The following is a 22,962-nucleotide window of genomic DNA, read 5'->3' on the forward strand; positions in this document are numbered from 1 at the left end:
AGATTTCATAACTCAGGTGCATTGAAACAAAACTGAAAATACTGTATTATCATTTAGTGAATATTGGTGGTTAATGGTATCTGATCAGCTTTCCTTCTCAAAAGTCCTAGTCTCCAGATGCTGCAACTTTCAGAACTTAAGCCTCTCCTGGTAAGAGAACCCCTTTGTTCCTCTCACCAATTTTGTTGCTCTTCTCTGTACTCATTCTAGCAACTCTACATCCTTCCTAAAATGAGGCCTCCAGACCTGTACACAGTACTCGAGGTGTGGCCTGACCATTGCCTCATACAAAGGTATAATTACCTCCTTGTCTCTGCTAGCAAAATTCCTATATATCATTGACAAAACTCCATGGCTTGCTCTGTTAGCCCGTCTGCACTACACAGAGAACTTCATATCCGATTGAACAATTATCCCCAGGTCTTTTTCATTCTTCGCATTCCTGAGTGCAGTACCATTTTGCTTGGGTTAGTGCTATCCAAATGTAGTACTTTGCATTGGTCAATATTAAACTTCAGTTGCCACTTATTTGCCCATCTACCTAATTTTTCTATATCATGTTGCAGTAGCATACTGTCTTTACTATCATTAACAACCCTGCCAACCTTTGTATCATCTGCAAACTTGGTCATTAGGCCTGATATACCTTCATCGATATTATTAATAAATACACAAAACAACAATGGCCCAGCACCGAACCCTGGGGGGAGGGTCTCCACTAATAACATTAGTCCACGTAGAGCAGTGTCCATTTATTACCATTCTCTACCGTCTCCTACTCAACCATCCCTTTATCCATTGCAGCAACTTGGCCTTAATGTCATACCACTCCAATTTGTACAGCAGTCTTCTATGTGTAACAGTATTCCTGAAATCTTTCCTGAAAGATTTTTAGGAAACAAAAGCTTTCCTGAAATCCAAGTACAGGTAGCCCTCGTTTTGCACTGGTCTGATTTGCACCGATTCGCAATAGCACTGAACACTAACCATAGTGCCATTTTTATTTATTTATTTTTGCAATTTTTTTATAAATCGAAAGTTTTAAATTGTCAGACAAAATTTATTGGCATCATACTGTGCTATGTATCGTACACTGTTCACGTGATTTAGGACAATCTGAGGCAATCAGCAATTAGCGCATTCTTATCAGAGACGAGAAAGATTCCCCTCTCAAAGTAACCACTCATGGATGCGGGTAGTAAAGGTCCATGCGATGAAGCATTCAGTTGGTTGTTGTTTACGCTATTTACACGTGTTGGAAATTTATTTCGCTAACATTTTTTTATTAATCGTGCTATTAATAAATTAAACAATAATAATAGTGATAGCCATGTGCAGTTTTTTCCAATCGTGTTATAAAGTTTTTAATTTAATAGAATAAAGACACCATGTCTGGTAAAAGTAGTTAATTGAATCCTAGTGAAATATTCAGAGGATAGAATCTGATGAAAGCCTCCCTAATGTGTGTAGGACTATGAATATGCCTCCATCAACTATTACTACAACTCTAAAGAATGCTAATAAAATAAAACAATCGATGCAAAGTGGTAGACAAAATTTTTGGTGCCCAGAACCTAACCCTGTGATTTCTGATTGACTCCATTATATAATGGGTTCCATTTGTGCCTGCCCCCCCAGGAACCTAACCCCAATGTAAGTCGAGGGATACCTGTATATGATATCAAAATTATTTTTTGCATCCAGTTCCTTTGCAACCACATCGTTGTATCCAATCAAATTAGTCAGACAAGACTTGCCCTTAACAAACCCATGCTGTGTCTGAACTATTATTACATTCTTGTCTAGGTGATCCTGCATCACTTCTTTAACCAGTGACACCATTATTTTCTCTGGAATAGAAGTTAAACTAACAGGTCTATAATTATTTGCATCACCCTTTGAACCCAGGGAAATTAATGGAGACTGGTTAAATAAGCACTGCAGGATCATCTCGACAAGACTTCAGATATAGCTCGGACACAGCTTGGGTTTGTTAAGGGAAAGTCTTGTCTGACCAATTTTGTTGGATACTATGATGCAGTCACAAAGGAACTGGATGCAAAGAATAATTTTTATAACATATATTTGGATCTTAGAAAGGCATTTGATACAGTTGCACATGGAAGACTGCTGCACAAATTGGAGCAGTGTAGTGTTGGAGACAAATTGCTGCTATGGATAAAGGGATGGTTGAGTGGGAGAAGACAGAGAGTGGTAATTAATAGACACTGCTCTTCATGGACTAATGTTATTAGTTGAGTTCCCCAGGGTTCAGTGTTGGGTCCATTGTTGTTTTCTGTATTTATTAATGATATTGATGATGGTATATAAGGTTTAATGTCTAAGTTGGCAGACGATACGAAGGTTTGCAGGGTTGTTAATGACACTAATGGCAGTACGCTACTGCAGCAGAAACTAGAAAAGTTGAGTAGATGGGCTGAGAGGTGGCAACTGAAGTTTAACATTGACAAATGCAAAGTACTGCATATAGGAAGCAGTAACCCCAGAGTAATGCATCAACTGTGTGGTACTATGCTGACAGTGTAGAGAATGAAAAGGAACTGGGGATAATTGTGCAGTCAGATATGAAATTTTCTGAGCAGTGCAGACGGTCTGCAAGAGTAGCTCATAGTGTCTTGTCAATGATATACAAGAATTTTTCTAGCAGGGATAAGGATGTGATTATCCCCTTGTATAAGGCAATGGTCAGATCACACCTTGAGTACTGTGTACAGGTCTGCAGGCCTCATTTTAAGAAGGATGTAATGCTGCTGGAATGAGTACAGAGAAGGGCAGCAAGATTAATGACTGGAACAAAGTGTTGCTCTTACGAAGAAAGACTTAAGTTTTGCAAATTACAGTGTCTGGAGATTAGGCACCTGAGAGATGATCTGATTGAGGTGTATAAGCCAATGCTGATGGAATTCTTCCTCTTGCTCAGAATAATCACCTGCGAGGGCATAAATTCAAATTGAGGAAAGGCAGTTGTAGAATAGATGTGCGGAAGTTTGCGTTTAGCCAGCGGTTGGTTGATTGCTGGAACAAACTTCCATCTGTCATTGTAGAAGTTGATAGCTTAAAAAGATTCAAGGCAGAACTAGACAAACATTTGGAGTGTGGATGGATGAAATGAGGTTATTTTTTTTTTGGCTGATGCTGTATAAGCTTGCATCATATGCCTTTACTAATGCTAACCCCCTTTCTGAATTGGGGATACATTTTCACATCTCCAGTCAATGGGAACCTAACCTGAATCTAAGGAAGCTCTCATAATTATGGTGGCTAAGGGTTTACTTACTTCCCTCGCTGCCTCCTTCAATATAACTGGATAGATTCCATCTGACCCAGGTAACTTTTTTATGTTTAACTTCAAACAGTATCCATTTCTCCTCCACTTTGCTCTCTGTTATTACAAAATCAATTAGCTCCCTGTTATAGTTTACTAAACTTCTGTCCTCCCCATCTTTACAGAATTCCTCATGTGTGAATGTAGATGGAAAATACTCATTCAGTTTGTCAGCTATCTGAGCAGTATCATCAACAGCCGAATCACCAACATCAAGTGGACCAACCTGATTCATCCCCTTCCTTCTAGAGTTTACATAAGTAAAGAAGTCTTTGTTGTTTTTCTTTGCATCCTTTGCCAAGGATTTCTTGTATTCAACCTTCACCTGCCTAACCTGCTTTGTGACTTGATTACAGACTAACTTTTATTTTCCATAGGCCTCCACGTCACGTGCTAATTTATATATGTCCCACACATTTTTCTTCTCTGCTGCGAGCCTCATTAGTTCACCTGACATCCATTTAGGCCTCAGTCTTGAACAGTATTTCTTAGTTATGAAAAGCTTAGTAGCTTCCAAGATTAATTCCTTGAAGTCTTCTGTAGAATTTTGAACATGTACAATTCCCTGTTTTTAACATCATCAGTTGATCCCACTGAATATAATTTAAAAACTGCCTGAGACTACTGTAGTCACCTTTATGAAAACAAAAACCCTTCCCTTTACCATTGAAGGTAGTTACATCTTTAAGTAAATCACACATCAGCAGACTGTGATCACTGTCACCTAGTGTTTCCTTTATCTGCAAATTCCTAACACATGCTTTTACTGCTGATAATCAGATAAAGAGTATTACTCCCGTTGGTTGCCCCTTGAACATGTTGCTGTAGAAAACAATCCTCCAATAAATTCACAAGTCTTGCTAGCATGCGAGTGACCAATCACAAGTTCCACTCAATATCTGGAAAGTTAAAATCCCCCATTACAAGACATTCTGATTTACTGGCCCACTCTATTTCTCTACACAATTGTTTGTTGTACTCATCAGAGTTATTAGACCTATAACACACTCACATTTCCCTACTCTCATTTTCCCTTTTCCAGTGGTTTTATCACACCAAACTGACTCAACATTGCACTGTCCACCCATGTCAATTGGATGCACTTCCTTAGATTTTGTGTGTGTCTTAACTAACAGCATAACCTCTCCTCCCTTCCTACCCTGTCTATACTTTCTGTACACATTGTACTCCCCGAATTCCAATTCTGGACCGCTTATATCTGTTTGACACCATGTCGTCTCTGATATCCCAGTAATATCTGCCTTTGATGCCTTGATCAGCACTTCAAATTCAATAAATTTGTTTACTATATTTCTAGCATTGGTGTACATGCAAGTATGCACCTGTTCTCACTCTTAGTTACTTACTCTAACACAGCCCGTGTATTTACTTGTTCCATGATGACTCCCAGCAGCACTTGAAATCCCCAACAACTCTATTCTGCTGCTCGTTACAATAGAAGCAGTGCAAGAATCACTTTCTCCTCCACCTGCGGCCACTGTTAATCTTTTATTCTGTGAATCCCCTCAAGCTAGCAGTTTTCCGACCCACCTAACGTTGACTTGATAGCATCAACAAATATTCTTGCACCTTTTCTATTTAAGTGTATCCCATCCCTGTAGAAGTAGTCTCTCCTGTTAGCAAGCACAGACCACACTGAAAGAAATTCTACACCATGAGCCTTGTACAATCTCTCCAGGGCCAAATTGATTGACAAGGCTCTCATTATATACTCCCTCCTATCATGTCTGGGCAGAATTGCTGACACTTCCAAATTCAACTCTAGATCGCGACTTTTTTTCAACATTGACCGTATTTGTTAATTAAATCTGCAGATCTCTTACTCTTGAGTCTTTTAGAAAGATTTGTTAAGCTGCCTAAAATTTCTGAAATTAAACATATAGAAATCTGGTAATTATTATTATTATTATTTTATTATTTTTTTTTATTCATCCATCACATAGGTTATCCATATACTCTATGTTGTAACTGAAGCACTCAGTGTTATATTTGTTGCCATGCACTGAGTGGAGGAATGAATGGGCAATAAGGCCGAAGCAGAAAGTCATGTTTTTGTTATATCATTTTACTGAATACGTAAATAATAAATTATTACTATTTGCTTATTATATTAATCACAGTAGAAATGTTAAATACTTGCTATATTTAAATAGTTATTAAAATCCATGAAGAAAATAAGTAAATTGAATTATGAAAACGTTAACAGTATCAAAGCATGGAGTGAATTTTACATTGTGAGGTATGTGCAGTGAAATGAAAACAATTACTTTTATATATTATTAGTTAATCAATTAATAATTAAATGGTAAAGAGAATTAGTTATTTTCTTGACACTTTTGTTTATCATGAAAAAGAAAAAATTCAATTAATTTAAGAAAGAAATATCAAGCCCTCCTGAAATGTAATGCTGCTCTACATTAACAATACTAATGCAGGTCATTTTGTGCTCATTTATTCTGACTGGTTCCCCCCACCTCCTTGGATGTGATTTTGTCCTGGTTGCTGGTTGCCATGCCGTCACACAGTGAACTCAAATTTATTTAAAACCTTTACAAAATGCCATACTCATTAGGCGCCTCCGTAGCCAGGTGGAAAGGAGCAGCAGTGCATAGCACATGCTTCTTGATTAGACCAGGGTTCGAGCCCGTTACCACCAAATACAAAGGATGCAGAAAGGTCAGGGAATGACCACTGCATATCCCAGAGCAATATGGCCTTAGTTGCTAATGCTCCTAAAAAAAAACCAAATAACAAATAGGCATACTCATTTTTAATTGATAAAGAAACACCATGCTTTTAAAGCTGCTCTCTCTCTCTCTCTGCTTGTTTTATTGCTTTTAATAATTTATTTTATTAGTTTAATTTAACATTGATATTTTTACTTCCTTCAGCTTTGTTTTTATTTTACTTTAAAATTTTCTTGATTAGTTGATTTGTGATATGTTTTGTGAAGCTCAAGGCCTTATTTTTAGTGCAGTGATACTTGTCGTTTAAAATGAAGTTCATTCTTTCGTACAGCAGTATGGCATGATGAATGAAAGTTTGTGAAAACATTGTGACAATATGATGGTTCATTAACTAGGATTTTGTTCAATTTTTGACGTCCCAAATGAAAAACATGCTTTTCATCTAATCAGTTAAAAAAGTACAGAAGAAGTGTATATCCAAGTTGTATCAAAAAATGACATGAAATGTTTATTTAGTATGACACATTAAAGAATAGAATGACCAATTATGATAATTATTTATCTATAAGCATTAGCATCGAGTACAGAGAAGGGCAACAAGATTAGTGAATGGAACAAAGGGTTGCTCTTATGAAGAAAGGCTTAAGTTTTGCAAATTACAGTGTCTGGAGACTAGGCACCGGCGAGGTGATCTGATAGAGGTGTATAAAGCCTTGAATGGTTTGAGCATGCTCAATGCCGATGGGATTCTTCCTTTTGCTCAGAATAATCACCTGAGAGGGCATAAATTCAAATTGAGGAAAGACAGATGTAGGATAGATGTGCGGAAATTTGCCTTTGGCCAGCAGGTAGTTAGTTGGTGGAACAGACTTCCATCCCTTGTTGTGGAAGTTGATAGCCTAAATAAATTTAAGGCTCAGCTGGACGTATTTTGAACGAACAGAGGAGTGAAATGGGAGTGGGTTTTTTTTTTTTTTTGGCTGATGCTGAATAAGCTTGCTTTCTTGCATCATATGCCTCTACTAATGCTAATGCATTTCTAAATTATTCTTATTTATATGTTAAAAATCTGTGCTTTAGATATTGATTTCTTCCTCTTGGCATAGGTTTTTTCAAAAAAAGGAAAGAAAGTAATTGCTGTGTCCAATATATGTTTATCTATGTTTCAAGGCCAAATTACAGTTCTTCTAGGACACAATGGTGCAGGAAAAACAACCACAATATCCATGCTTACAGGTATATTTCAACTTATAGATTTGTAGATCTGTACTGATATTAGCAACTTAAGTATATATATGTAATGATGTAATAATAATGTAATGACGTTCCTTGGTTTTGCTTTCTTATATATCTTTTATATACTTTCAGAGAAGTTATGTGATATCAGTAAGGAAATCATCAAATGAGATATTATATTGTCTTAGCTAAATGTGTTGTACTCTGCACAGGATATAATGATAAGACAAACTCTGTGGTGCAATATGATACCTAAGATATTATGAACTGTAAAGCTAACAAATACTGCTATTACTACTGAAACCTTGGAATGCTCAAACAGTTTCACTTGTGAGTAACATGTACTTTATTATATCTGTCAGTCAGGAGTCATTTTCTGTTGTGGAATATATTTTTAAAATAATTGGGAAGGAAATGAAGTTGCCAAACATCATAATGTTAACAACAAATGCTTAAAGGGTTAAATGTCTACACATCAAAATGCTGACAGGGTAAAAACATGACACCTAAAAATTCTGAAAGTGTCAAAATTGCAACATTTCTAACATTCACACTTAAAATTGTTGATGGGATCAACATACAGACTAGTTAGATTGTCAACTGCCTCCCCCCCCAAAGGTTTTCTACAGAAAGGTGCATGATGACTAGGAATTATGTTGAAGAACTGGTTGTATAACCAAGATAATACTTGAATGCCTATATTATAATTGCATAGTATAGTCATCTTCTGCAGGAAAACTTTAATGTTGCAGTGTTTGGTTTTTATCTGATAATAATAATTGATTGTGCTACATACAAGTTTTTGTCTTAAAAACTTGTGAAGTGCCAGTATTTTGAAATAAACAATTTGAACTGTCAGAATTTTTAACTTTTGTAAATTTGAATGCTGCTATTTTGACCCTTTCAGAATTTTGACTGTAGGTATTTTGGATTTTGATAATTTGAACTAAATCTGCTACTACTACTACTGAACCAACAATTTAAGATCTGACATAGCTGCAGGAGCGTGAGCGTTATAGCACATGCTTGCCCCACTTACATTTCTCACAGAATCCCAATTATCAGTTGCCCTCAACCACTGCTTATTTCAGTTTTTCTAATTATTTTCTGTACGATTCTTTTTGCTTCAAAGATGTCCGTTCTGATGTTCCCTATTAGAGACTTAGTAATTTAGAATCTAATCTGGCTTGCAGCAGTGCGTAGCACACACTTCTTGATTAGACCAGGGTTCGAGCTCATCACCACCAAATACTGAGGATGCGGAAAGGTCAGGGAATGATCACCGTATATCCCGGAGCAATATGGCCTTAGTTGCTAATGCTCCTAAAAACCAAATAACAACATAACAACAACTAATCTGGCTTAAAATCTCTCTCTACCTAATTCTGTCAAATTCATCTTTTTTTTTCTATCGGTCTCCCAGTATATTCTTGCTGTGTGTGTTTACACCGAAATATCATTAATTCATACATGCCACTTTTACTTTCTCTACTGAATAGGCCCATCATCGATCCCTCAAGGTTCAATGCTGAACCCATTGTTGTTTTCAGTATTTATTTAAAATATTGATAAAGGTATATCAGTCTTAATATCTAAGTTTGCGAAGATACAAAGGTTGATAGTGTGTTTAATGATAGTTATCATGGTATGATGTTGCTACAAGTTCTGTAAAAATTAGGCTAATGGCTAATTTGGGTAACAGTAATCCCAGATAAACATTCCGTGTGATTTTACACTCAGTGTAGTGGAAAACGAAAAGATATGGGGATAACTGGGGAGTCAGATATGAAGTTCTCTGAGCAGTGCAGACAGGCTGCTAGGAGAGCTTATGAGGTTTACAGTGATATATACAGGAATTTTTCTATCAGGGATTATCCCTTTGTACAAGGCCATGGTTAGATCACATATAGATCTCTATGCTTCATTTTAGGAAGTATGTAGAACTGCTGGAAAATGTGTGGAGAAGGGCAATGAGATTGGTGAAGGGTACAGAAGGGTATCTTACCAAGATAGGCTTCAATTCCCTTCAAATTACAGTATCTGGAGATTAAGCACCTGTGAGGAGATCTGATTGAGTTGTTTAAGGTCATGAATGGATTGAGTAATGCCAATGTTGATGGCATTCTTTCTCTTGCTGAGACTACACACATGAAGGGAGCATAAAGTCAAATTGAAGAAGGATGGTTTCAGGATAGATGTGCAGAAGTTTGACTTCAGCCAGCGGGTGGTTGATTTTGGAACAAATTTCTATCTGTTGTTGTGGAAGTGAGTTGTTTTAGTAAATTCATTGAAGAACTTGACAAATTCTAGGGGGAAATGGACGTGTGAGGTGGAGAGTTTTTTTTTTTTGTTTTTTTTTTTTTGATTGATGCTCAATAAACTTATTTCCTTGCATCATTTTCCACTACTAATACTTATATTACATTGGCAATCCTTATCAGCTGGGTGTGCGGATAGATCCTATATGCTTCTTAACGAAGAGCAAAACTCCTCTCCACCACCTGTTTACCTGATTTTCCTTATTAGGTACATTGTACTCACTGAATTAAAATTCTACATCCTCATGTCCAAGTTAGCACCATGTTTCTGATATCCCTATAATGTCCACAAATGATGACTTAATTAGTACTTTTACAGTGATGGGATACACTTAAATAGAAAGGGTGCAATAATATTTGCTGATGCTATTGAGGCAGTGTTAGGTGAGTTGGAAAACTGCTAGCTTGGGGAGATACATAGACTAATAGATTAACCGTAGCCACTGGAAGGGGTGAAAATGATTCTTGCACTGCTTCTATTGGAATGAGCAGCAGCTTGGAAAACAAGATGCAGGGGATTTCAGAGACTGCTAGGAGTCATTGCGGTACATAAAAACATGGGCTGTGTTAGGGTAGCTAAGAATAAGAACAGGTGCACGTATTCTTGTGTGTACACCAATGCTAGGAGTTTGGTAAATAAATTTGATGAATTTGAGGTGTTGGTCAAAACATCAAAGGCAGATATTGTTGGGATATCAGAGACGTGGTGTCACACAGATATAAGGAATTTGGGGAGTACAATGTGTACAGAAATGATAGACAAGATAGGAAGGGAGAAGGGGTTATGCTATTAGTTAAGAAACACACAAAATCTGAGGAAGTGCATCCAGCTGACACGGGTGAGCAATGCAGTGTTGAGTCAGTTTGGCATAACATAAGCACTGGGAAATCAAAATTGACAGTAGGAGTGTGTGTGTTATAGGCCTAATGACTCTGATGAGTATAATAAACAATTGTACAGGGAAATAGACTGGGCCAGTAAAATAGAGAGTTTTATAATGGAGGATTCTAATTTCCTAGATATTGACTGGAATTTTTGGGTTGGTCATTCGCACACTAGCAAGGTTTTGTGGATTTATTGGATGTTTGTTTTCTACATGAGCATGTTCAGGAGGCAACTAGAGGGAGTAATACTCTTGATCTGATTATTAGAAGTGATGTAGTGATTCTTCATGCATTAAGTATCTGCAGATAAAGGAAACACTAAGTGGCAGTGATGGCAGTGTGCTGAAGTGGGATTTACTCAAAGAGGTATCTACCATCAGGGGTAAAGGGAAAGGTTTTTGCTTTCGTAAGGGCAACTATGGAGGTCTGACACAATATTTAAATTCTGTGCGGTGCGACCAACTGATGATGTTACCAACAGCAAATTCAAAATGGAAAGCATTCAAAGAATTAATCTTGGAAGCTACTAGGCTTTCATATCAACTAAGAAATATTGTTCAAGGTTTAGGTCTAAATGGATGTCAGATGAACTAATGACACATGTGGAAGAGAAGAAAATTACATGGGATACATATAAATTAATGGTTGACACAGAAACCTATGATAGATATAAGTTTGTACGTAACCAAGTCACAAAGGAGGTTAGCCATACAAAGGCAGATTATGAGGAATCTTTGGCAAAGGATGCAAAGAAAAACAGCAAAGAGTTATTTACTTATGTAAACTCTAGAAGGAAGGGGATGAATCAAATTGATCCACTTGATATCGATGGTTCAGCTGTTGATGTTCTTGCTCAGGTAGCTAACAAACTAAATGAGTATTTTGCATCTACATTCACACATGAGAAGTTAATCAGGGATGGGAATGCCAGGGTGAATTAAACCCTGGCAGAGGGCTAGATGATTTTGTAATAACTGAGAGAAATTGTTGAAGATAAACGTAAGGAAGGCATCTGGGGTGGATGGGATCTATCCAGTTATATTAAAGGAGGTTAAAGGAAGTAATCAAATCCTTAGCCATAATTATGAGAACTTCCTTGGACTCAGGGGAGGTACCCATGCACTGGAGATGTGCAAATGTGACCCCAATTCACAAAGGGTGTTCAAAGGACAACATAAATAATTACAGACCTGTTAGTTTAACTTTGTTCCAAGGAAATTAATGGAGGCACTGGTTAGAATAGCACTGCAGAATCATCTAGACAAGACTGCAGTAATAGTTCAGACACAGCATGGGTTTGTTAAGGGGCAGTGTTGTCTGACCAATTTGATTGAAAACTACGATGTGGTCACAAAGGAACTGGATGCAGGGAATAACTTTGATATCTTATATTTGGATCTTAGACAGGCTTTTGATGCTGTTGCACATGGAAGACTGCTGCACATATTGGAGCAGTGTGACATTGGAGGCAAATGCTGCTATGGATAAAGGGATGGTTTAGTGGTAGAAGACAGAGTGTGGTAATCAATGGACACTGCTCTTCGTGGACTAATGTTAGTGGAGTCCCCCAGGGTTCAGTGTTGGGTCCATTGTTGTTTTCTGTATTTATTAATGATATTTATGATTGTATATCAGGCTTAATGTCCAAGTTTGCAGACGATACAAAGGTTGATCGGGTTGTTAATGACACTAAAGACAGTACAGTGCTGAAACAGGATCTAGAAAAGTTGAGCAGATGGGCTGAGCGGTGGCAACTGAAGTTTAATATTGAAAAAATGTAAAGTACTGCATATGGGAAACAGTAACTCCAGAGTAACGTATCTACTGTGTGGTATACTACACTGACTGTGGTAGAGAATGAAAAGGAAGTGGGGGTAATTGTGCAAGCAGATGTAAAGTTTTCTGAGCAGTGCAGGTGGTCTGCAAGAGTAGCTCATGGTGTCTTGTCAATGATATACAGGAATTTTTCTAGCAGGGATGAGGAGGTGATTATCCCCTTGTATAAGGCAATGGTCAGGCCACACCTTGAGTACTGTATGCAGGCCTCATTTTAAGAAGGATGTGGAGCTGCGAGTGCAGAGAAGGGCAACAAGATTAGTGAATGGAATAAAGGGTTGCTCTTACGAAGAAAGGCTTAAGTTTTGTAAATTACAATTTCTGGAGACTTACTCCTCAATCAGATCACTTGCAAAGTGATCTGATTGAGGTGTATAAAGCCTTGAATGGTTTGAGCATGCTCAGTGCTGATGGGATTCTTCCTCTTGCTCAGAATAATCGCCTGAGATTGCATAAATTCAAATTGAGGAAAGACATTTGTAGGATAGATGTGTGGAAGTTTGCCTTTAGCCAGCATGTGGTTGATTGCTGGAACAAATTTCCATCTGTTGTTGTAGAAGTTGATAGCTTAAATAGATTCAAGGCAGAACTAGACAAACATTTGGAGTGAGTGGATGGGTGAAATTAGATTTATTTTATTTTAACTATGTTCCTAGCATTTTTGTACAACAAGTATTGTAGTAGTGGCATATGATGCAAGAAAGCAAGATTATATAGCATAAGCCAAAAAGAAAAAAAAGAAAACCCTCCCACATCATCTACCCATCCCCTCGAAGAATTTGTTCAGTGTTCTTCCTCAAATTTATTCAAACTGCTCACCTCCACAAAAAGAGATGGGAGTTTTTTCCAACAATTTATCACCTACTTGCTAAAGGCAAACCTCCATACATCTATCCTGGAACCATCCTTCCTCAGTTTGAACTTATGCCCCATCATGTGCAATCCGAGCAAGAATAAGAATGGCATTAGCATTGAGCTTGCTCAGTCCATTCAAAGCCTTAAACACCTCAATCAGATCACCTTGCTGATGCCTAATCTCTAAATGCTGAACATTTGCCGAACTCAAGAATGCCTTGGTATGACCAACCTTTCATTGTCTTCACCAATCTTGTTGCCTTCCTTATCTCTGTATATATATATTTCTCTGTTTTCTCTTAGTAACCCTGACGCACCCTATATGTGTATTTCTCCGATTAGGATCCCAGCAGGCCTTGTAATCTTGTGCACCCTGCTCTCCAGGCTGCTGATACCCCAGTTGAAGCAAGCAATAATCACTTTTGCCTCTGCTTGCAATTGTTGTTAGACTATGTATTCCCCTTCCCACAAAATTAGCAGTTTTGACTGCTAATTTTGTGGGAAGGGGAATTGTAACATCATTGAATATTCTTGATCTTCTTCTTCTGTTTAAATGTACTTCATCCTTGTAAAAACAGTTTCTCGTATTAATTGATTCAATTAATGCGGGAAAAAAAATCATTCTACCAATGAACCCTGCACAATCTCTCCTGTGCGGAATTTATTGACAAGGTTCTTATTGTGTATTCCCTCCCATCATGTTTTGGCAAATCCTAACTCACAACTTTTTCTGAATGTTGTCTTCTAACTGTTAAGTAAATTCTCAGATTAGCTATTCTTAATAACATTTAGAATATGCAATAGGAGCATTTACTTAACAGGTAAAAGTTGTAGTACCAATATGTGTACAACAGTATTATCTTTTGAACCCTTTAAAAGATAAGTGTTCTGTATCATAATTATTTTTGCCTTTCACAGTCATACCTTGGTCTTATTCCATCTATCATGTTTGCACAATATATTCCTGTTTCCCTGACAATTGAGTCACTGACAAGAGCTACATAGGAAAAAAGTCTTCTACTTAAGGAAAAATTGCTCAGCTTAAAGCTTTTTAGAATATGGAAATATTTTCTTCTTGTGCTATTTTAAATTTTTAACATCCTGTGCCTTATTACTGGAAATAGCCTGGAGGATAATTACATTATTTTAAATACAACAAGTTCCTGATGTACATAAGAGATATGTTCCAGGACTTCCTACATAAGTCAAGTTTTACGTAACTTCAGAATGACTTATAAAATATTGCTACTCTACACTTAAGTGGGATACACCAAAATTAAAAAATCTCATAATATCCTCAGAAGAATGAAGAAAAATAGTTATATATTTTTTATATATTAGTTATATACGTGGAAAAATAGTTATATATTTTTAATTAGTTCAATTAAAAACTTTATCTGGGGACAGAGATGAAGTAGCTGGAGTGGCACTTAAGAAAAGAAAACATAAAAGGAAAAAAAGAACACGTTATTGTACTGTAAAAACTGATATGTATTTTGTAGCTTTGGTTATTATAGTTGTCTTTATTGGTGCTAATCCCTTCACTGCTTCTCGTATTCTGTCTTTGTCCTTTATTATTGTATTCACTATTGACACTAACAAATCTGAATTCCGTGTGATATTTGTTAATGTTTGGCCATTTTCATACATCATTATTATTTCAATTTTCTGATCCAAAGCAATCGCTTTCCTTTTCTTGGTAGATTTATTAGCACTGCTGTCACTTTGTGTTTCTTCAAACTCTGACTGTCTTAATACAAATTTTAAAATAAGATACAGAAAAACATAAGAGCCAAAAGGTTCTTATTTTTTGGCCAGTGCGTGTAGTTCAGAAATGAATTTCATAGAATGAGATAAGCAGATTTAGAGTGCAAGGAAGTCAAAAAAGGAAATTCTACTTTAGGCAGTAACTGACGTAGTGTATGAGCTACTACCACTGTTTAAAATTGAAGAACTGTATAATAGGTGATTAGGATGACTGAAATGAGTGGTAGTTGAGAGCACCAATAATCGTAGTTTCACTAGAGACTGAATATGAACAAACTGTTGGAATAAGTAGCTTATAGACCTGGTCAGGATCCTTAGTTTATCTGAATTGAGACAGCGAGATTTGGAAGTTAATTAATACTTAAGTGTCCGTAGATTTACCGTTCGTAACTTGCTGCCATTCTTATACGACACAATGTTATATACCGAACTAGATAGTGTAAGCTTAGTATAGTATAGTATAGTATATAATATAATATTGTCAATTAATCAGTAAAATCTATTAATCTTGTTAAACTTCATTGTCAATTAAATTGTACTTTTAACTAAATACTTATAACGACTTAGATTACAAACGTAACATAATTAATTAATACATACCTTGATATGAAAGTTATATAAATGGAACTCGTAGATAATACTCGATACTGAATAATATATATAGCATTATAACTGTGTTGGGATACATGTTTAGGGTTATAATTTTGTACCGAAATTGAAATTTTATTGAAATTAAATCGAAATCATGACTCAGACCACAGCAGCAAAGCAAAAGGCTCAAGCTAATGGGAGTGCTGTGGCTCAGGGAAGAACTGAGGGGGGCAGTTGCCCTTTGAATCACAGCCTTTTAAAATGCACTGCTTGCATGATGTTTGTGGAGCAATCGGATACAGGACATGATATTGCCATGGGGGGGGGATGTCTTTGTGTGTGTGCGATTTAAGGAGTGTAAGGAAATCAGGCGATAACTCAGTGTTGTTATTGGCCTATATGAGAGCTTGAAGGACAGGGTGGATGCCCTCAAAGGATCTAAATTGAGAGGCCCATCAAGCTCTCAGCTGCCCACATCAACTCAAGAGTTTGCACTTGGTCATCACGCAACACAGTGGCAACCCCTAAGGCAGAATGGCGCTGGTCCCACAGGAACTAGTAGTTGTTGGTGACTCTATTGTCAAGGAAACGGGTAACATGCTTTATAAAAAGAATAGGTGGAACAGGACCAGAGTATGTTTGCCAGGGTATGAATTCGGCCCTGGAAAGATTGTGTAAGGCTCAAGGGGTAAACTTTTTTGCAGCCTGGTCTGTACTTGTTAACAGGAGTGACTGCTTCTACAGGGATGGGATACACTTAAATAGAAAGGGTGCAAGAATATTTGTTGATGCTATCGAGGTAGTGTTAGGTGGGTCGGAAAACTGCTAGCTTGAGGGGATACAAGGACTAATAGATTAATAGTAACCACTGTCAGAGGTGAAAGTGATTCTTGCACTGCTTCTATTGGAATGAGCAGCATCTTGGAAAACAAGATGCAGGATATTTCAGAGACTGCTGGGAGTCATTGCAGTACAAGTAAACACATGGGTTGTGTTAGGGAGCTAAGAATAGGAACATGTGCATGTATACTTGCATGTACACCAGTGCTAGGAGTTTGGTAAATAAGTTTGATGAATTTGACGTATTGCTCAAAACATCAAAGGCAGATATTGTTGGGATATCAGAGATATGGTGTCGCACAGATATAAGGAATGCAGAACTGGAATTTGGGGAGTACAATGTGTACAGAAAGGATAGACAGGATAGGAAGGGAGGAGGGGTTTATGCTATTAGTTAAGAAACACATAAAATCCAAGGAAGTGAAGCCAGTCGACATTGCTGGGCAGTGCAGTGTCGAGTCAGTTTGGTGTGACATAAGCATTGGGAGATCAAAATTGAGAGTAGGAGTATGCTATAGGCCTAATGAGTCTGATGAGTATAATAAGAAACTCTAAAGGGAAATAGAGTGGGCCAGTAAATCAGAGAGTCTTATAATGGGGGATTTTAATTTTCCAGATATTGACTGGAGTTTGTGGGTTGGTCACTCACACACTAGCAAGGCTTTTGTGGATTTATTGGATGATTGTTTTCTACATCAGCATGTTCGGGAGGCAACTAGAGGGAGTAATACTCTTGATCTGATTATCAGTAGTGATTCTTCATACATTAAGAATCTGCAGATGAAGGAACCACTAGGTGGCAGTGATCACAGTGTGCTGAAGTGGGATTTACTCAAAGAGGTAACTACCATCAGGGGTCAAGGGAAGGGTTTCTGCTTTCATAAAGGCGACTGCGATGGTCTGAGACAGCATTTAAATTCTATACAGTGTTACCAACAGCAAATTCAAAATGGGAAGCATTCAAAGAACTTATCTTGGAAGCTACTAACCTTTACATACCTAAATAGATGTCAGAAAACTATATATGAGAGCAGAGAAGAAAAATGCACGGGATACATATAAATTAATGGGTGACACAGAAGCCTATGATTGATATAAGCTGCTCTTTAGCATTAGCATTAGCATTAGTAGAGGCATATGATGCAAGAAAGCAAGCTTATTCAGCATCAGCCAAAAAAAAAAAAAAAAAACCCACTCCCATTTCACCCCTCTGTTCGTTCGAAATACCTGTCCAGTTGAGCTTTAAATTTGTTTAGGCTATCAACTTCAACAACAAGTGATGGAACAGTTACAAAGGAGGTTAGGCAGGCGAAGGCAGATTACGAGAAATCCCTGGCAAAGGATGCAAAGAAAAACAGCAAAGAGTTCTTTACTTATGTAATCTCTAGAAGGAAGGGGATGAATCAGATTGGTCCACTTGATATTGATGGTTCAACTGTTGATGATCCTGTTCAGGTAGCTAACAAACGAAATCAATATTTTGCATCAGCATTCACATGAGGAGTTATTCAGCGAGGGGAATGCCAGAGGTGTATTCAACTCTGGCAGTAAGCTAGATAATCTTTTAATAACTGAGAGTAAAGTGGAGGAGAAATTGTTGAAGATAAACACAAGAAAGACAGGCACCTGGGGTGGATGGGTTCTATCCAATTATATTAAAGGAGGCTGCAAAGAAAGTAAGCAAACCCTCAGCCATAATTATGAGAGCTTCCTTGGACTCAGGGGAGGTACCCATAGACTGGAGATGTGCAAATGTGACCCCAATTCACAAAGGAGCATCAAGGGCTTTCACAAAGTGGAGGAGAAATTGTTGAACTTAAACATAAGAAAGGCACCTGGGGTGGATGGGATCTATCCAGTTATTTTAAAGGAGGCGGCAAAGCAACTAAGCAAACCCTTAGCCATAATTATGAGAGCATCCTTGGACTTAGGGGAGGTTCCCACGGACTGGAGATGTGCAAATGTGTCCCCAATTCACAAAGGTGGATCGAAGGGTGACACGAGTAATTACAGACCAGTTAGTTTAACTTCTGTTCCGGGTAAAATAATGGAGTCACTGGTTAAAGATGCATTGCACGATCATCTAGACAAGACTGCAGCAATAATTCAACCACAGCATGGGTTTGTTAAGGGAAAGTCTTGTCTGACAAATTTGATTGGTTATTATGATGTGGTCACAAAGGAACTGGATGCAAAAAATAATTTTGATATCATATACTTGGATTTCAGGAAAGCTTTTGACACTGTTGCGCATGGAAGACTACTGTACAAATTGGAGCAGAATGGTATTAAGGGTAAGTTGCTACAATGGATAAAAGGATGGTTAAGTGGGAGAAGACAGAGGGTGGTAATCAATGGGTGCTGCTCTTCGTGGACTAATGTTATTAGTGGAGTCCCACAGGGTTCGGTGTTGGGTCCACTGTTGTTTTGTGTATTTATCAATGATATTGATGAAGGTATATCAGGCTTAATGTCGAAGTTTGCAGATGACACAAAGGTTGGCAGGGTTGTTAATGACAGTAATGGCAGTGTGCTACTGCAACAGGATCTAGATAATTTGGGCAGATGGGCTAAGAAGTGGCAACCGAAGTTCAACCTTGACAAATGCAAAGTACTGCATATGGGTAGAAGTAACCCCAGAGAAACGTACCAACTGTGTGGTACTACACTTAAGGTGGTAGAAAATGAAAAAGACCTGGGAGTAATTGTGCAGTCAGATATGAAGTTTTCTGAGCAATGCAGACAGGCTGCTAGGGCAGGTCATGGGGTTTTGTCAATGATATATAGGAATTTTGCTAGCAGGGAAAAGGAGGTGATTGTTCCTCTGTATAAGGCAATGGTCAGGCCACGCCTTGAGTACTGCGTACAGGTCTGGAGGTCTCATTTTAGGAAGGATGTAGATTTGCTTGAGCGTGTACAGAGAAGAGCAACACGATTGGTGAGGGGAATGAAGGGATTCTCTTACCAAGAGAGGCTTAAGTTCTGCAAATTGCAGTGGCTGGAGACTAGGCACCTGCGCAGTGATCTGATTGAGTTCTATAAGGCCTTGAATGGGTTGAGCACGCTGAATTCTGATGGGATCCTTCCACTTGTTCAGATTACGAACCTACGGGGACATAAGTTCAAATTAAGAAAGGACAGATGTAGAATAGATGTGCGGAAATTTGCCTTTAGCCAGCGGGTGGTTAATTGCTGGAACAAACTTCCATCTGTCGTTGTGGAAGTTGATAGGTTAAATAAATTTAAGGTGGAACTGGACAGGCATTTGGAGGGAATGGTGTGATTTTTTTTTTTTTTTTTTTTTTGGCTGATGCTGCATAAGCTCCTACACTTGCTTTCTTGCATCATGTGCCACTACTACTACTACTACTACAAGTAATTATAGACCTGTGAGTTTAAATTCTGTTCCAGGAAAATTAATGGATGCACTGGTTAAAGAAGCCCTGCAGAATCATTTAGACAAGACTTCAGTTATAGCTCGGACACAGCATGGTTTTGTTAAGGGGAAGTCTTGCCTGACCAATTTGATTGGATACTATGATGCAGTCACAAAAGAACTGGATGCAGGGAATAACTTTGATATTATATACTTGGATCTTAGAAAGGCTTTTGATACTGTTGCACATGGAAGACTGCTGCACAAATTGGTGCAGTGTGGCATTGGAGGCAAATTGCTGCTATGGATAAAGGGATGGTTGAGGAGGAGAAGACAGAGAGTGGTAATCAATGGACACTGCTCATCGTTGACTAATGTTATTAGTGGAGTCCCTCAGGGTTCAGTGTTGGTCCATTATTGTTTTCTGTATTTATAAATGATATTGATGATGGTATATCAAGCTTAATGTCCAAGTTTGCAGACAATACAAAGGTTGGCAGGGTTGTTAAGTACAATACTGAACCTATGCTGCTACAACAGGATCTGGAAAGGTTGAGCAGATGGGCTGAGAGGTGGCAAATGAAGGTTAACATTGGCAAATGTAAAGTACTACATATGGGAAACAGCAATCCCAGAGCAACGTATCAACTCCGTGGTACTACACCGATAGTGGTAGAGAATGAAAAGACCTGGGGGTAATTGTGCAGGCAGATATAAAGTTCTCTGAGCAGTGCAGACGGGCTGCAAGCGTTGCTCATGGTGTCTTGTCAATGATATACAGGAATTTTTCTACCAGGGATAAGTAGGTGATTATTCCCTTGTATAAGGCAATGGTCAGGCCACACCTTGAGTACTGTATAGGTCTGGAGGCCTCATTTCAAGAAGGATGTAGAGCTGCTGGAATGAGTACAGAGAAGGGCAACAAGATTAGTGAATGGAAGAAAGGGTTGCTCTTACAAAGAAAGGCTTAAGTTTGGCCATTTACAGTGTTTGGAGACTAGGCACCGGCGAGGTGATCTAATAGAGGTGTATAAAGCCTTGAATGGTTTGAGAATGCTCAATGCCGATGGGATTCTTCCTCTTGCGCAGAATAATCACCTGAGAGGGCATAAATTCAGATTGCGGAAAGACAGTTGTAGGATAGATGTGCGGAAATTTGCCTTTAACTAGCGGGTAGTTGGTTGGTGGAACAGACTTCCATCCTTTGTTGTGGAAGTTGATAGCCTAAATAAATTTAAGGCTCAGCTGGACAGGTATTTCGAATGAACAGAGGGGTGAAATAGAAGTGTTTTTTTTTGGCTGATGCTGCATAAACTTGCTTTCTTGCATCATACGCCTCTACTAATACTAATGCTAATTCCAAATGAAACCCTATTTATGAAGAATATTAGGAAATGTTTAGATATGCTGAATGCATGGAGAAAGTAACCAAATTTCTTGATATTATGCCCTTGTCAGTGACTCCTACACATCTTTTTGTTCTCCATTCTAGTCAAGAGTACTCTCTTGCTTGAGTTGATTTTGTGCTAATTGACAAGAACCCTGCATCCTCATCACTCATATCTTAATAAAACAGACATGAAAAGGTTATTCGCTGGCCTACCCAGATATTTCCTGAGGCATTTCTGTTAAGTTTGGTGAGGCTGGCGTTTGTTTTATGTATTGGGGGTAAAGTTGTATCCTCGAAATGGAGGAATCTTGGATTTTAACATGATTTCTGTTGTATCCTCCAAAGGTGTCATTCAAACTATTATCACCTCATGTGAGCTCATATGCTCACGTTTTACTGAAATACATTTCTGGAGGTCACTACCATAAAACAATAAAAACAATTTGCTGTTTCTGGTTTATTGGGCTTTTCAGTTAGTGCAATTCATTATAAATGGGTAGTAAACTCAGTCGTTTTGCATTTGTGATACTACCGATAGCTGGAGTTCTGTGGGTTTTTATATTATTATGGTGAAATGTGTGTCCCTTTCACTGAAATCTTTAGTCATATAAAAAAAAACATAAATAAATTTTCAGAATCTTCTCTTCATTTCTATTTTTTAAAGCTTTTAACTCTGTATCTCACCTGTGCAATTTGCGCATGCTGTGTTTGTTGTTATTGATTGCTTATTTTTTTTAACTTCTTTTTGCTGTTTTAAAGTTTACAATCCAAAAAAAAAAAAAATTCAGCAAAAAAAAATTTACGTAAGTCTGAAGTTACATAATTCGAGCTTACGTAAGTCGGGGACTTGGGACTTACTGTACTTTTTTGGTGTGAAACTAAAGGTTATTTATTGTAATGGCTCGTAGAAGACTTTCTCTATTAGTTTTTGATAAAAAAAATAGAGAGAAAGAGAGAATGGAATGTTTTCAAATGCTTGTAGTATTTCATATGTGTGGCAATTATAAAGAAAACCTTTAACACTTACTAGAAGTTAATCCTAGATATTTGAAATTTTTTAACTTCTTAGTGCTAAAGAAAACTTTAACATTAGCACGGTTATCCTAGATACAGGAACTCCCCAACTTACGCAAATTCAACTTTACATAAGTTTTTGCCAGCCGGTGCAAACTGAAAAAAAGATGGAAACATATTTTGCATCTGTAGGGATAAATGGAGGTATTGTGCAAATATCATAATGTGAACTCAATAACATTGTTGGCACCTCCGTAGCCAGGTGGGCAGGAGCAGCAGTGCGTAGCACACGCTTCTTGATTAGACTGGGGTTCGAGCCCATGACCACCAAATACGGAGGATGCAGAAAGGTCAGGGAATGGCCACCGCATATCCCCAGAGCAATATGGCCTTAGTTACTAATGCTCCTAAAAACCAAAATAACACCCTGATCCATAGGTAACAACCTATGGATCAGGGTGTTATTTTGAATTTAAAAGCATATGCACAAGCTATTTATGCACAAGATTTACTCCGGCATTGTCTGCAGTAGACGGTGAGAAAAATTTTGTTAAGAGATTTTGGAAATCTTACAATATTTACCATGCCATCTTAAACATTAATAAGGCCTGGGCAGAAATTACTAAAAGTTGTTTAAATGGTGCATGGAAGAAAATATGCCCATGGCACAAAATACTTCAAAGGATGTGAAAAAGATGAATCATATGAAGAGGTTACAGATAAGATTGTACAGGTTGCAGAGCTACTTCAGCTGGAGGTTGTTGCCAAAGATGTGGAGGAGTTAATAGAGGAAGAAGAAA

General features: G+C 37.8%; 1 protein-coding gene across 1 annotated transcript in view; it reads left to right on the forward strand.

Moving 5' to 3' along the window:
* Positions 1–22,962, forward strand: part of LOC150076805 (phospholipid-transporting ATPase ABCA3-like) — a 432,361-nt gene that overhangs the window by 189,350 nt on the left and 220,049 nt on the right. The window contains exon 9 of the mRNA XM_090385683.1: positions 7,161–7,290. Within this exon, the coding sequence (XP_090241809.1) occupies positions 7,161–7,290 (130 nt within the window). The remainder of the gene's footprint in view (positions 1–7,160; positions 7,291–22,962) is intronic.

Source organism: Mastigoproctus giganteus, chromosome 12 (assembly GCF_048544385.1).
Source record: "Mastigoproctus giganteus isolate SK-2022 chromosome 12, ASM4854438v1, whole genome shotgun sequence".
Lineage (NCBI taxonomy): Eukaryota > Metazoa > Arthropoda > Arachnida > Uropygi > Thelyphonidae > Mastigoproctus > Mastigoproctus giganteus.